Here is a 13,215-nt window from a genome sequence, read left to right as displayed (position 1 = left end):
GAACAGAGTCTATGGGAAATTTAAAGAACAGAAGTGAATAATGAGAAAATTATTATTAAAAATTAAACTTTTTTTACATAACACAAAATGAAAACAGAATATAGAAGGTGGAGAATGAGGTTTTGAAGAGCCATGCAAGTACTTTGATGGACCAGACCGACAGGGGGCGCGAATGTAACTGAATTAGAAGGAAAGCTTGTTCGGAGGAAGAAGTCCATTAATCACATGGTTATTTAATCGTATTTAAAAGTGTATATGTATGTGTGTATGCATGTGCATTCATGTACATATATGTGTTTATCAGTGTGTGTGTAAATTTGCGCACTCATACACACCGTATGTGTATTATTAAACTCCCTCTGAATATCATTGATGACTACACTCCAGTCCGGTAGGTAGCGGTAAATGCACCTTAAGCTGGTTGCCATCCGCCAATAAAACACAAAAGAAGGAGAAGTCCATCAGTCTTTACTGGCTGACAACCGTACATTGAAGGAGAAATGGCTGCAAGGTTACTGCTCCGCTCCGGGCTGAGAGCCGTGACAACCTGCCAGGCTGTCCGGGCTCCGGCTCTGAGCCGCAGCATGGCGGCTGGAGGTGAGGCCGACACGGACACACAACCATCCAGATAACAGACTGAAGTGTTAGCTAGGCTAGTCCGTCTGACCGCGGAACGCTTTCTCTTCCAAGTTCTGCCAGGAAACGTTCGGTTCTTGTCGTAAAAATCCGCTAAATCTCTTAGGTTGTAATAAGTTCATTTTCTGCTTGTCGGCGTTCAGCTGCTTTTGAATATCCAGATGTTCTTAAACGAAGCTAGGGGCTAACCTGCTGCTTAGCACTAGCCTAACAGTGACGGCAAAGAGGTCAGATTGGGTTTAGATAACTGAGGGTCGGTGGTTCTGTCAGTCATCTGCTTTACATTTGTTTCTATTCAGAGCTGCTACCTTCATGACCCAATCCCATCTCTCAGGAAAGTGATTGCTCGGGTCTTATCGTGGGCGTTTTTATCGCTGTTATAAACATAATAGTTTGGATTTGACTCATAGTTTCTTGTAATTTATTCATAGTTCTGTGAAATTACGAGTGAGCGGTTCTATGGTACATCCTGAGTTTCCTCTGTCATGTTGGTGCTCCCAGGCATTCCCACTGATGAGGAGCAGGCCACTGGGCTGGAGAAGGTCATCATGAACGCCATGAAGGAGGGAAAGGTAACATCACATTACATCATGTAGTTATGCTTTACACTTAGATGAAACTGTATTCTGTGAAATAAGTGCTTAGACTTTCCTTTTAAGGGATAGATGTTTATCCCACCTCCTTATTTTTCAGGTTTTGTACTAAAGAAAAAGCCTCTTAAATTGATCATTCATTAGTTGTGAAGATTATTATTAAGTTTATTTGATAAGACACACATCGACATAGACAATCTGAACAGAGAGCAGTCCCATGTTTGCGTCATGGTGTAATAGCAACAGCTAATTCGCAGCACTTGTCCCTAGATGGGCTTTTAAACAGTACCTCTAAAAAATTGAAGTGATAATTAAAACAGCTCAAGTTTTATTTTGATCCTAAGTGAGATCACTTCCTGGGTTAGCATTGCCAGGAAGTGGCAGTTAATCAAAGTTGATTAAAAGTTGAGTTTATAATCGTAGATGATAGTGATTATTAATTATATGCTCGGATCATAGCCAGTATATATGCTCGGATCATAGCCAGTATCACACCATGACTGAGAGAACAGCAGCTGTAACGCAGTGTCTTACCTTTTTATGTTTGGTTCTTGTGTTCAAACTTTTCTCCGTTCAGCACAGAGCTGCGTCCAGCCTGACCCGGTGGACCGTTGGTGTGGCACTGACCAGCTGCCAACGCTCAGGGCTGTTCAAGCTGAAAATTTCCAGATTCCTGTCGTGCTGAGCAATATGGTGGAAAATTTATCACGATATAAGGATTTCGTATCGGTCAATACCGATAATTATTGATTGTTTTTTTGTTTTAAATACCTGAAACACAGCCAAGCTAGTGACGTCACTTCCTGTTTTATCCACAGTTTTCTTTCCACTCCTCTGTTCTTTATGTTTCAACAGTCATGAGGCTCGCTGATGAAACCTGAAACTGCTGCTGTGCAGGTTGTGCAACATGTTGTTGCTAGGTAACCAAAGAGTGAGTTAGCTGATGCCACTCACCAAGAGAGGTTGAGCAGCTAAAGTCTTTCCTCTGCCTACATCCCCCAGAATGCTGAGCGATTCGGGATCAGAGTTCCATATCTAGTGACATGGATCAGCTCTCTGTTGTAATTTATTATTCATTTATTATCTAGCCTCAGATTCCAGCTGTCAGCTTATTTCTCAGTGCATTGTTTCCACAGCACTACTTGCTCTCATCTTAATTAGATCATCCATTACTAAGGAAACCTCTGTTTGTTGATATGTTTGTTGTCAGAGGCTGTTTCAGAATCAGCCAACACAGAACCCTGATCCCAGCTGAGACCAAGCTCCTGGATGGCAGGACCGTTAGACCTACCACCATCATCATCATCATCATCATCATCATCATCATCATCATCATCATCATCATCATCATCATCATCTTCCTCTTTTCTTTGCAGGATCCTTTCAACATGATGAAGCCTAAGAGCTACGCTGGCTCCAAGAATGACCCCCACCTGGTTCCCTCCATCACTAACAAGAGGGTTGTGGGCTGCATCTGTAAGTCACAATGACAGAATTATTAAATACATTTCTAGTATGAAGCCAGCTCTATAAAAACACAGTTCAGCTGTTAAGCAGCCTCAGCTTCCAGACTTCTGGCTCATGTTTTTATTTTCTCTGTGCAGGTGAGGAAGACAACACCTCCATCGTCTGGTTCTGGCTTCATGAGGGTGAGTCCCAGCGCTGCCCCTCCTGTGGTGCCCACTACAAACTGGTGCCCCATAACCTCTCCCACTAACTTAAAACCAAGTCTTTTAGTAAATGTATTTACAGTACCAATTTGGCTTCTCTTTGAAATATTCATGTTATCTCCAGACCAAGAAAACTCAGAGTGTTTTAAGTTTTCACTGTGCTTGAAGACGCTGTCTTTTTGTTGTTTGGGCTTGGTGTATTTCCTGGTCTGATGTTTATTTTGTCTTTTTTTGCACTTGATCTACCTTTTAACCTCAATTTTGGCTTCACACGTTACATTTCCAAACAGCTCAGATTTGTTTTGGGACCTTCAGCTTCAGTTTACATTGACTGTACTGTATGATGTTACATTTGTACCACTCCTATTGTTCAGTCAATAAAGTGCTGAACTCATATTTGTTATTTGTGTGTGTGTGTGTATGTGTGTGTCCAAAGATGAGTTTGTCTGCTTCAGGATGAGCTCTGCTCAGATTTTTATTTTTAAATCAGATTGAAGACAATAGTTGCGTTTCCATTTACCATACAGTTGCGCAATTTGACATTTTGAAAATAAAACTTCTGAATTATAACATGGCAATTTTGCACCAAAAGTTTTGGCGCTAGAATAAATTGGTTTATTTTGCAAAACTGCATTGGAAACTTTTTTTTTTCGCATCACAAGTCAAAACAACTGGATGTTACTACTGGTGAAAACCACAAAGAAGAAAACAGGAAGTAGAGGATCAGCTTGTTTTTTAATGACTTGTCATGTGAACAAACTAGCTACTGATGCATTTTCCTCTGGATTTCGTTGGTTCTGAATGAAACCAGTGACTGTTGGACACTAAAGTTCTGAATCAACTAAGTTCTCATTAAAACTACAAAAAGCTTAACCTGAACTAAAGTTATAGTCTACATTTTCTTTCTTCTGTCTGATACTCTGACCCAGGATCAGCTGTGAAAGTAGGAGTAAAATGTGCTTCTAAATATCGAGTTGAAGCAGAGGAAGACTCAAGTCAGCAGTTTTTCAAAGGGCAGCTGTTGGTATGACCATGGTTCCAGTAAACGCCCTGAAGAATCACATGCTGGTCATACAGAACTTCAATGGAACATAATAGAACATAATTTTTAAGATCCATAATCTTTATGGATTATAAATGGATTATATAGTATTATATATATTGTTCTTGCTGGTAATATTTTTTGGACTGGTCAAATGAACTGAGCATGTCATTTTAATCAAATCACTGAAGATTTCACGTTCGGTGTGTTTGTGTTGTTCTTCAGTCTACCAGCAGATAGCGCTGTCTACCAAAACTTTTTGCCTTTACTCATATGCCAGTGGAAAGTTTGGACAGTTTCTCATCCAAACTTTAAATAACCTTTGAATTTAACTCAGTGCTTCAAATCTGAAGTAAATGTTTTTATTATAGAAAATGTTTGTAATCATCATGGATTATTCGGTTTTCAGTGCTTCTGCTCACCATGGCAGCACTCTGTGTCTGTTGTCACATCTGAATTGACTATTGTATTATATTTTATGCCCACTGGTGAGTCATCCTGTTAACTGTTAAGATCTGATGTCTTATTTGCAACACGAGCACTGCCAATTCCATTTCGTTCCGCATTGCTCACCAGGTTGTGATCTGGTCAGCAGCTGGTGTAGCTGCTATATTAACGTTTGAGTTCACTGAGATATGAGGTAGCATATAAGCCATGTCCACCTCATAATCATATTCAGGATATGGACTCAGTGTGTGGTCTTAAACATCTGTGCCAAGTTTGGTGTAAATCTGTCAAGTGGTTATCCAGATATAAACTTTCTGACCTTCACTAAAACTAAAACTGCATAAAAGGGGCAACATGTCATCCTCTGTTACAATCTGAGTGTTTGTTCTGCAATCATGAAAGGTTGTGATCACCAAAAGAGTTACTGTTTTGTTGCTTGAACAGTTTTTTTTTTTAATTTCCTTTTTTTCTATATTGTTTAGTCCATAGGTGAGATGTAATCAAAATTGGGTTTTGTCTTTATTGTGTCATAGCCAAAAATATATAGTTAGGAGGAAGTGGGCGTGGCCAGAGTAAAAGTGATGGAGAATCTCCCAAGGGTTTTAGGGGAGGGTCTATGGTTTGAGTTAAAAACTCAAATTCACTATCCTGCGCAACAGCGCCCCCTATGTATGGAGGGGTACGGATTTTTTTTTCTTAGTAGAAGATAAGGCAGTTTTCTATCAGTTTTCTATCAATACTTATTTTCCTTACTATAAATAAAACACAACATGCAGAGAGAAAAAAAGCCCACCACAAACTGCTCATTCATGAGAGCATGATCAAAGAAATCTGAAGGATAGAGCAGCAGAGGGTCCAGGAATCCTCAGGCTGACCGTCACGTACAACCATATGAACCACGAAGACATGAACTCAGTGCCACACATAATCTAAAGTCAGTGCAGAATGGTGGAAAAGAACAGAAACAGAATCAAGTGAAGCATTAAACATGTTTTCAGGCACCTAAAATCTAACCTGGACATTGTCAGACAAATTGTTGAGAAATTCAAACCTAAGCTTTCGATTGCTTCTGGCTTTACGTGACCCTGGAGCTCTGAAATGTCTGTGAACCTCCCGATGTTCCTCACAGACATTTCATGATGCTCTGTGAAACATGACGTGATTTATCTTTGGAAAAGTGGAGCTACAACAACTCAGCTGGCGCACTCCCTCTCTGCGCACAGGGTTGACTCAAAGTTAACTGGAAGTGTCTGAATACTTGCCACCTCAAAGGAGAGCTCTGCAGAAAAAGACGGAGACCAAAGAGGAGCATTATAAGACGCAGAGACATCTGCACAGCTCATTAGGTGGTAGGAAACAGGCTGCAGCAGATTTAGAAGTCAACATTGGTTAAAGAGACACTGAGGGGGAGCCAGGCACCAAAAACACCCAAAACCAGAGTGGGCTCCGTGGCTGGACCTAGACTTCTACATGACACATTAAAGTTTTAGCTGGTATTTGTGAGTGTAGAGCTTTACAACGACTTCCCTAAGAATAACACTGGAAAACAATATGGTCACAATTACATATTTACAATTACAATATGTCGCTTAAGTCTTTTTGTCTGTCTTTAAATTGTTCCATTCCAGCTCATTTCTGAAATTCATGATGTGTTGAAAACTATAAACACCAATTGAACTTTTCCACATTTTGTCACATTACAAGAATAAACTTTAATATTTGGGGGCTGAATGAGGTTAGCTGATAGACCAAAATGGTGCTGAAGTGGAGGAGAGGATTAGTTTTACACTAAAAGCTTGTATGGTGTTCATCTGTATTTGGTACTTCCTGTCACTCAGAGTTAAGTTCCTCCAGCATTCCAGAAGGACTGGCTTAACGGAGGCGTCTGTGGATTTTTGTCCAGCTCTCAGTCTCAGGTGTTAGTGTGTCTGAAACTACAGATGCTGCAGCAGTCGTAGCTCTTTGCCGCTAGGTGTTATTGATATCAATTTAATTACGCAGGCTCCTGAAAGGGAAGCAGAGAGTGTCAGTTTAATCATCTCATAAAGTGCCTGGTGAACCTGGAGGATGTGGGCTGCCGTCCATTTGTCGTCTTTGGGGCTCGGCCAGCTGCAGCCACGCTGCTGAGAGGAGCAGCTCTCACAGCCAAACATCTGCACTCATGTGCAGGGCTCAGCTCCAGAGTCACCACAAGCGTCTGGATGATGTTTCAGCCTTTTTATATAAATTTCCCTTGTCACTGTCAATTTTTGAATTCTTGTCGCTTGATCTATTTGGTCAAGACAAATTGTTTCTTCCTTTTCTTTTTGTCTGTTTTTTTTAAAGAATAAAAAAAACTTTTTGTTCACTTCTACTTTTTGGGTTCCACAGACTTTGGAGTAAACTATGTTTGCTGAATAATGGATTATAATTAAGCTAACTCCAAGATTGTAAAGAACTAAGTTCTACTGTGCATAATCATTTGAAATCAGGTATTTGCATACTATGTGAAAAATGACAGTGTGACTTTAAATCAGACTTAACCTTTGTCTGTTTTGTCAGTTAGGATTACCAAAATTATTTGAAGTGCCAGAATAGTGAGAGAAACACGTTTTACTGTGTGTGATCAGGGGACACTTCCAGTTTATTTTTTTGGCAAAAAAAAAAAATTGTATTACTTTATTTAGTGGCAGATAGTTGAATATGACTGACATCAATGTAGCCAATTATGCCTGGACACCAAAACTATATCAACAGAATGTGCTTGAAGTCTCAAAATGTGATACTCACTACATTGTTCCTTTTAGTAATACCTGCATTTCAGTGGAGTTTTTTATTAGTGTTGTGGGTCTGTGACTATAGCCAACCCCACTGACCTGTAAAGCAGGACTGTCCTGGTTTTGGAGCTGCTTATAAATGTCTGAAGAAATTCTAGAGAACAACAGCCAATGATGGCACAAATATAAAGTTGTGCCATCATATGTTGTAAAATGTGCTCCATAATTTCAGCTAATGGTTAAAAAAAAATAGAGTGAACCAAGAACAGGACCCTGAGGTTCCCCGCATGTGATCACATGTGATCGTTTACATGCTTAGATTTGATCACCAAATAGCACACAGTAATCCTGGTAGCAGTATCAGACAATGCCACCGTTTCTCTGTCAAATGCAGCACCGTCAGTAAAACAGTGACTGTAGTTTTAATTAATAGGTTTTAAGGAGTCAAGGCATGAGATGGAAAAACTGACTGAAAACAATTAAGGAGGAAGTTGTTTTGTTCAAAAACAGGAGTAATCAACAGAACAGCAGACCCTCTGACACAGAGTACAGGAGCACAACTAGCTGGACTCAAGTTCTTTAAAAAAAGCACTTCTTATCTGAGAAAACTTCTCCAGGTTTGTTGCAGTTTTGCCTGCTGTAGTTGTATTAGCCCTCATTTTGTGTGTACTAGAAATGTAGCTCTATACTGACTTTGGTCTGGATTGTTTTCCTGAGAATCTTTATGATTTGTCCTGTTTAGGTTAATTTTAACCTTGTATTTGTGTTGAGTCCTTTTCACGTTGCAACTTTTTTTGTCACCCAATGAAAAACAATGGCTCTGTTCAGGGTGCAGCCCTAAGCTACAGTAAATCTTAGGAGTGATAATTTATGACAGCTGACTGTCTTTGAATATCTCTATAAAGTCAGCTGTCGTCTTATCTCCTCCTCATCCTGACACGTCGGTCTTCTGACAAGTCCTCATCTTCTGAGCTGTTCAGGAATCAACGTACATGAGGATGATGAGACTTTTTTCAAGATGAAGAAGAAGAAGATGAATGTAAGGTAAATAAAACAATTAGATTATTACACAGAACATGCTTTGACAGAGTACACAATGCTGGGGAAGGACACAAACAGTCAGACCTGGAGCACTCATTTTGGAGGTTTGGGGGACTTGGGTAATTGAGAATCTCTGTCCTTTTGGTTGCTATGGCAACCGTAGCTCACCAGAGACGATGGCGTTTCGGAGAGCTTTTCATTCCAGCGGCTCATTGCATGATCACAGAAGATTGTTAGAGATGCTGTTAGAGGAATTTGGTGTCAGTTCAGTGCTGTCCCTGCTGATGGCTGCAGGCAGCAAAACAAAAAACAGAGCAGCTTCATCGTGTCTACATGTGGAGGGGAAACCAAGGGAACAACAATGAGCTCAAAGAATCCAATATCAAAATCCACAGCTCAAGTAAACTTGGTTCATATCTCAGTCACTGGGAGATGAAGGACTGTCAGAAAATATTACAGCAAGGATGAGTGCTGCCTAATGGCCCTGACAATGACCCTTGAGTGGCTGTCAGACCAAGATGCACACATCTATCACAGAGGAACATGTTAACAAAGACCTTGGCAGATGCTGCTGTTGAGCTAGTAACAGATGTCATAAGTCAAATGTAATTCATAAAAGACAAGAGCTACAGAACACAAGTACATCAAAAATGTTATTTTAAAGTCCTTTCATTTTAGTGAGACATACTACACACTAAACAAATAAAAACGAAAATGCAAAAATAATAATAAAAAAATGAATTTAGCCATATTTAGCCATTTTTTATATGATAACATTTCAGTTCTATAGTTTTATAATAGTATTTAAACTGTCATTAATGTGAAGCATAACTTAACTTATTGAAATATTATTTGCATTGCTCAACCTTCTGATTGGCTGCCAATAAAATGTATTATGCTGCGTTCAGACCGAATGGGGCGTCTGGTTTACACACAAGGTCTAGCACTGCATGCCTGAAGCCTTTCGACCATTTTGAGCGTTCAACACATTTCAACCGAATTCAAACACAACAAGATTCTGTTGCTTTCAGCAAATACAGCCAAGACGCTCTCTCAATATTTCATCCATCATTGCTCAAAGTAACCTGGGAAGGAAAAAAAAGACAAGAGGCTCTTCCCAACGCACGTCTAACTAAATAAAGCTAAGCCACTCTCAATTTTATCCACCTCTGCACAAAGAGGCCAGCAATATAAAACATCGACTTCTCCTGATGCGTGTCTGGAGCAAGAGGTCAAGCGTTTGACATGTCCAAATTGAACCATCTGATGTTTTTTTGATGTATGAAATGCATTTAGTCTGAACACAGCATTAAGCTGCTTTGCTCTTCAAGCTAGCATAGCTAGTGTGAAATGCTAAAGTCTCTGTCAAGAAAAAGACAGAAAGATCCTCCAGTATCCGTTCTGTGGAGGACTCAGCTGGACAAACCCTAAAAACTGCTAAAATCAGAAGGTATACGGTAACATTTGTGCTAAACAAACATAACAATAACACAGTGAAAACAAAAACATTCTGAATGTCCCTGTTTCTTTAAATATTTGTCTGTATTGTTTGAGGGTTTGCAAAGGGGAGCACAGATCAGAAGCTGATGCCGTTTTTGAGGTAATGACCTGGAAAAGTTTAGGAACCCCTCGACTGTAACACGTAGTCACGTAGTAATTACACAGAGTGACACTGTTAAGTCTTTATTTTTCCTAATTCCATCTGCATACAGCAGATGAAAACACAACATTTCAGATTAAAATATGTCAGACCAATAAAAAAAACCATAGCATTTTTGTACAGAAAGGGAAAACTAATGACACCTATCTAGAGGCTGGTGTCAGCTGGAGGAGAAAGAGAAAGAAACTGAAGAAACACAGAGATGCAAATCCACTCAGAATGTGAGAGCTTTATTAGATGTTTCACTTGAGAAAAACAGAAAATAATCAGAAAAATCTGCAGCAAGACCCTGAATTAAAACCAGTTACAGATCTAGAGCCCATCCCAGCGCGACCCCGAGTGCAAGTGACAGAGCTGTTGTTGATCTTTCACAAACTTCCCAGCAGGAAGCTGCAGCTAAAAGACTCCTGCTGAATATTTTACTCCCCTCATGTGGCTTGTGCCTGCAAACAGCTCACACATCAGCAGGGTGCCGCTAAATGTCAAACAGTAACAAAGAGAAAGCTAAAACATTAGCAGCTAATGCTGCACACTCGGTAAAGATTGGGACTTTGTTGTAGCCAGGCCCAAGTGGACCCGCACTGCCGTCTGTCCTCTCGTCTTTAATGGAGTGTGAGTTTTCATGCCTGCGGGTGGACACAGCTGACACAAAGAACCAGCCGGTGAGGCGTTGGATCAGAACCGTCTTGAAGGTCAAAGCAGTGTAGAGCCGTGGGGGCAGGTGCACAGAGAGGCTGATGTTCCAACCGAGCTGCAGAGCAGCAGTCTGTGTGTCACTTCACCTGCAGCACGGGGTCGAATAATCAGCAAGTCACTGCAGGTCAGCAGCATTTTATTTTCACAGAGGGACAGAGATGAAGGAGGCAGGCGACATGCTGGTCATAAACGCTTGGAGGCAGGAACAGATTAAAACAGGCTGCAAGGTGCAACACGTTGCCAACAGGCTGCTGAGGAACGCTGGTGCACACAGCGGGGGGGAAACAGATGGCAGCAGGCGAATATGTCAGAGGTGTCGTCTATAAGTGCAGATCACTGCTCATAAATTAGCAGGAGCGAGGTGAGTGGAGGAGAGACGTCTAAATGAGTGAAAGCTGCGCTCAGATGACGCGGCCGCCCAGCAGGACCTGGTGACTCACTGAGCTCTGGGAATTATGTGGAACCTTTCTCATCATGCAGGGTGTCAGGGGACACAGTACAGTGTTGCACTGTGGCACTTCTCTGTGAAGGAACGTAGTGACATTGATAACATGTCCCTACGGCCAAATTATTCCCAATCTTTTGTAGAGGTACCATCATTTTTGCCCAGGTTTGTTTCATTTGTTAGTTTTTTTTAATGATTCTGTTGAATTACAATTCAAAAACAATGTCTGATTTTCATTGGTTAGCTTTTTGTAAATGTGCTGCATCACTTGAGGAACCACCTGAAGTCGTATTTCCCGTGACCACAGGGGACGATGTCCTGGACATGCACAAAGAGCTGTCTGACTGTGACTTCATGCCTGGAGATGTAAGTTAAAATTTGACTTCCAAAATTGAAACAGTGTGCAGGACATCAGGCACATAGGCTGTTGATCTGTGAAACAGCATAGACCCATCATAACTCAATAAATTAGTTTAAACAATTCTGTCTCAGACATGTTGATACCAAAATGTCTTCATGTAATTGTCATCATACTCAACGTCGCCATTGTCAGGGAAATTGGAGGCACATCATTGGATGAGTCAAAAAGACAAATAATGGCATTTCTGATGTCATATGAACTGGTGCTGCTGTACAATCTTTTTGGTTGTCATGGAAAAAGCTAATAACAGGACCTTTGATGTTGTGCTGGCCAACAGTGTTGTTTTAAAGTGCTTTATAAGTAAAACTGCATTATATTGTATTGTATATTGTAAATATCAGTTTCTATGGTTGGAGTTTTTTCCCTGTTTTCTTGCTTAAATGTTTATTATTTTTAGGATGCTTATGTTTTGTTTGTTGTCAGTAATCTTTTGTTTTGTATTCACATGGTTTTGATAGATGACATGTTGATTACTTCAGATCTCTGCAGACATTTTTGCACTATGAAGGGACAGATATCTAAACTCCACATTTAAATGTCCTGAATATTTACTTCTCAAGTGACATCACACATCCATGAACTTTGAACCTTACAGCCTTCTTGACAGACAGTTGCTATTAAGTTGCTAAAACAGCACAAAACCAGCCCCAGCCTCCTTCCTAACTTATAAACAGCTTAAGTATATTACAACTATTATTCGATTACAGTTTTTAAGTACTCTGCTGACCTCTGTGATAAGATATATATCAGATATTTACTGCAGTACTTACTGCCAAACCAGCAAAATTAGTTTGGCTAAAGTAGCTTTTATCTGTGCGCATTATAGCAGCCCTGCACCTTCAGAATTACATTTTTAAAAAATAATTTATATTAAATGAAGTAAGGCTTTTGACACGTACATGCATATAGCCTATATTTGGACACTTGTTCTAACCATAATCAGAGTTTGAAATTAATTTAAATGTCATAAAATGCTAAAATTTACTTTATTCTAAAAAACCAACACCACTGGTGCTGAGACAGACTGGCGACCTTTCAGGGTGACCCCACCTCTCGCCGGAAATGTAAGCTGGAAATAGGCACCAGCACCCCTCCTGACTCCACTAGGGACAAGGTTTAAGAAAATGAATGGATGGATGGATGGATGGATGGAACACCACTGGTGTGTTTCCCAGTAGCTAGACGCCTCCTGCCTTTCTAGCTGCACTGTCTCAGGGGTGGTTGAGGTTTTATTAAACAATAAAGGTAAGAATTTACAAATAATGAGGGATCCTAGAAATGTCCAGGGAACCAGGAACCATGGAGCAACAGAAGAATCCAGCATGGAGCGAGGAGCCAGGTGGATGGAACTACAGGCCAAAACAAGAACAAACCTTCAGTTAGAAACCAACTTTAAATCAAATGTATGATTTGCTACATGAGCAAGCATGCTCATATATCAGAATGGGACAGTCAAATTCCACATATATAATAAGTTCACCTATGCTCTCCATCTAATCTGACTAAATTTGAGATGTATAAAAACAACAACAAAAAACCCCCTTCTCATCTAGCCTAGCAGAGTTCCATTTAAACCTGCAGCTGTAGCCACAGCAAAAGGAGGTTCAACAAAGTATATCAACTCAGATGCTGCACACAAATGCTCACCACACTTTTCAGATTTTAATTTGTAAAACATGCAGTTCACATTTACGCACCCTTTATTCTGATCTGATCTATCACATTCCATTTAAATACAGGAACATTTTGATGTTTGTGTTACAAGAGCGGAGGTGAATTTCTGACATCACCGTGTCTCTTTCCTTTTC

The 13,215-nt window shown here is 40.3% G+C and overlaps 1 protein-coding gene across 2 annotated transcripts in view; it reads left to right on the top strand.

The window, feature by feature from the left end:
• Window positions 1-3,019, top strand: part of LOC103152306 (cytochrome c oxidase subunit 5B, mitochondrial-like) — a 6,102-nt gene extending 3,083 nt beyond the window's left edge. The window contains exons 1-4 of one of the 2 annotated variants that reach the window (XM_007572723.2): window positions 302-597; window positions 1,138-1,208; window positions 2,606-2,705; window positions 2,834-3,019. In XM_007572723.2, coding sequence (XP_007572785.1) covers window positions 501-597; window positions 1,138-1,208; window positions 2,606-2,705; window positions 2,834-2,946 — 381 coding nt within the window. In that variant the 5' untranslated portion in view covers window positions 302-500 and the 3' untranslated portion in view covers window positions 2,947-3,019. Of the gene's footprint in view, window positions 1-301; window positions 598-1,137; window positions 1,209-2,605; window positions 2,706-2,833 lie in introns of those variants that run through there. The other variant, XM_007572722.2, reaches the window with a different exon arrangement.
• Window positions 3,020-13,215: the final 10,196 nt, after the last annotated feature.

The sequence above is a fragment of the Poecilia formosa genome, unplaced genomic scaffold (genome assembly GCF_000485575.1).
Source record: "Poecilia formosa unplaced genomic scaffold, Poecilia_formosa-5.1.2 Scaffold307, whole genome shotgun sequence".
Lineage (NCBI taxonomy): Eukaryota > Metazoa > Chordata > Actinopteri > Cyprinodontiformes > Poeciliidae > Poecilia > Poecilia formosa.
Note: the sequence above shows the minus strand (reverse complement) of the source record. Positions and strands in the feature narration are given on the sequence as shown.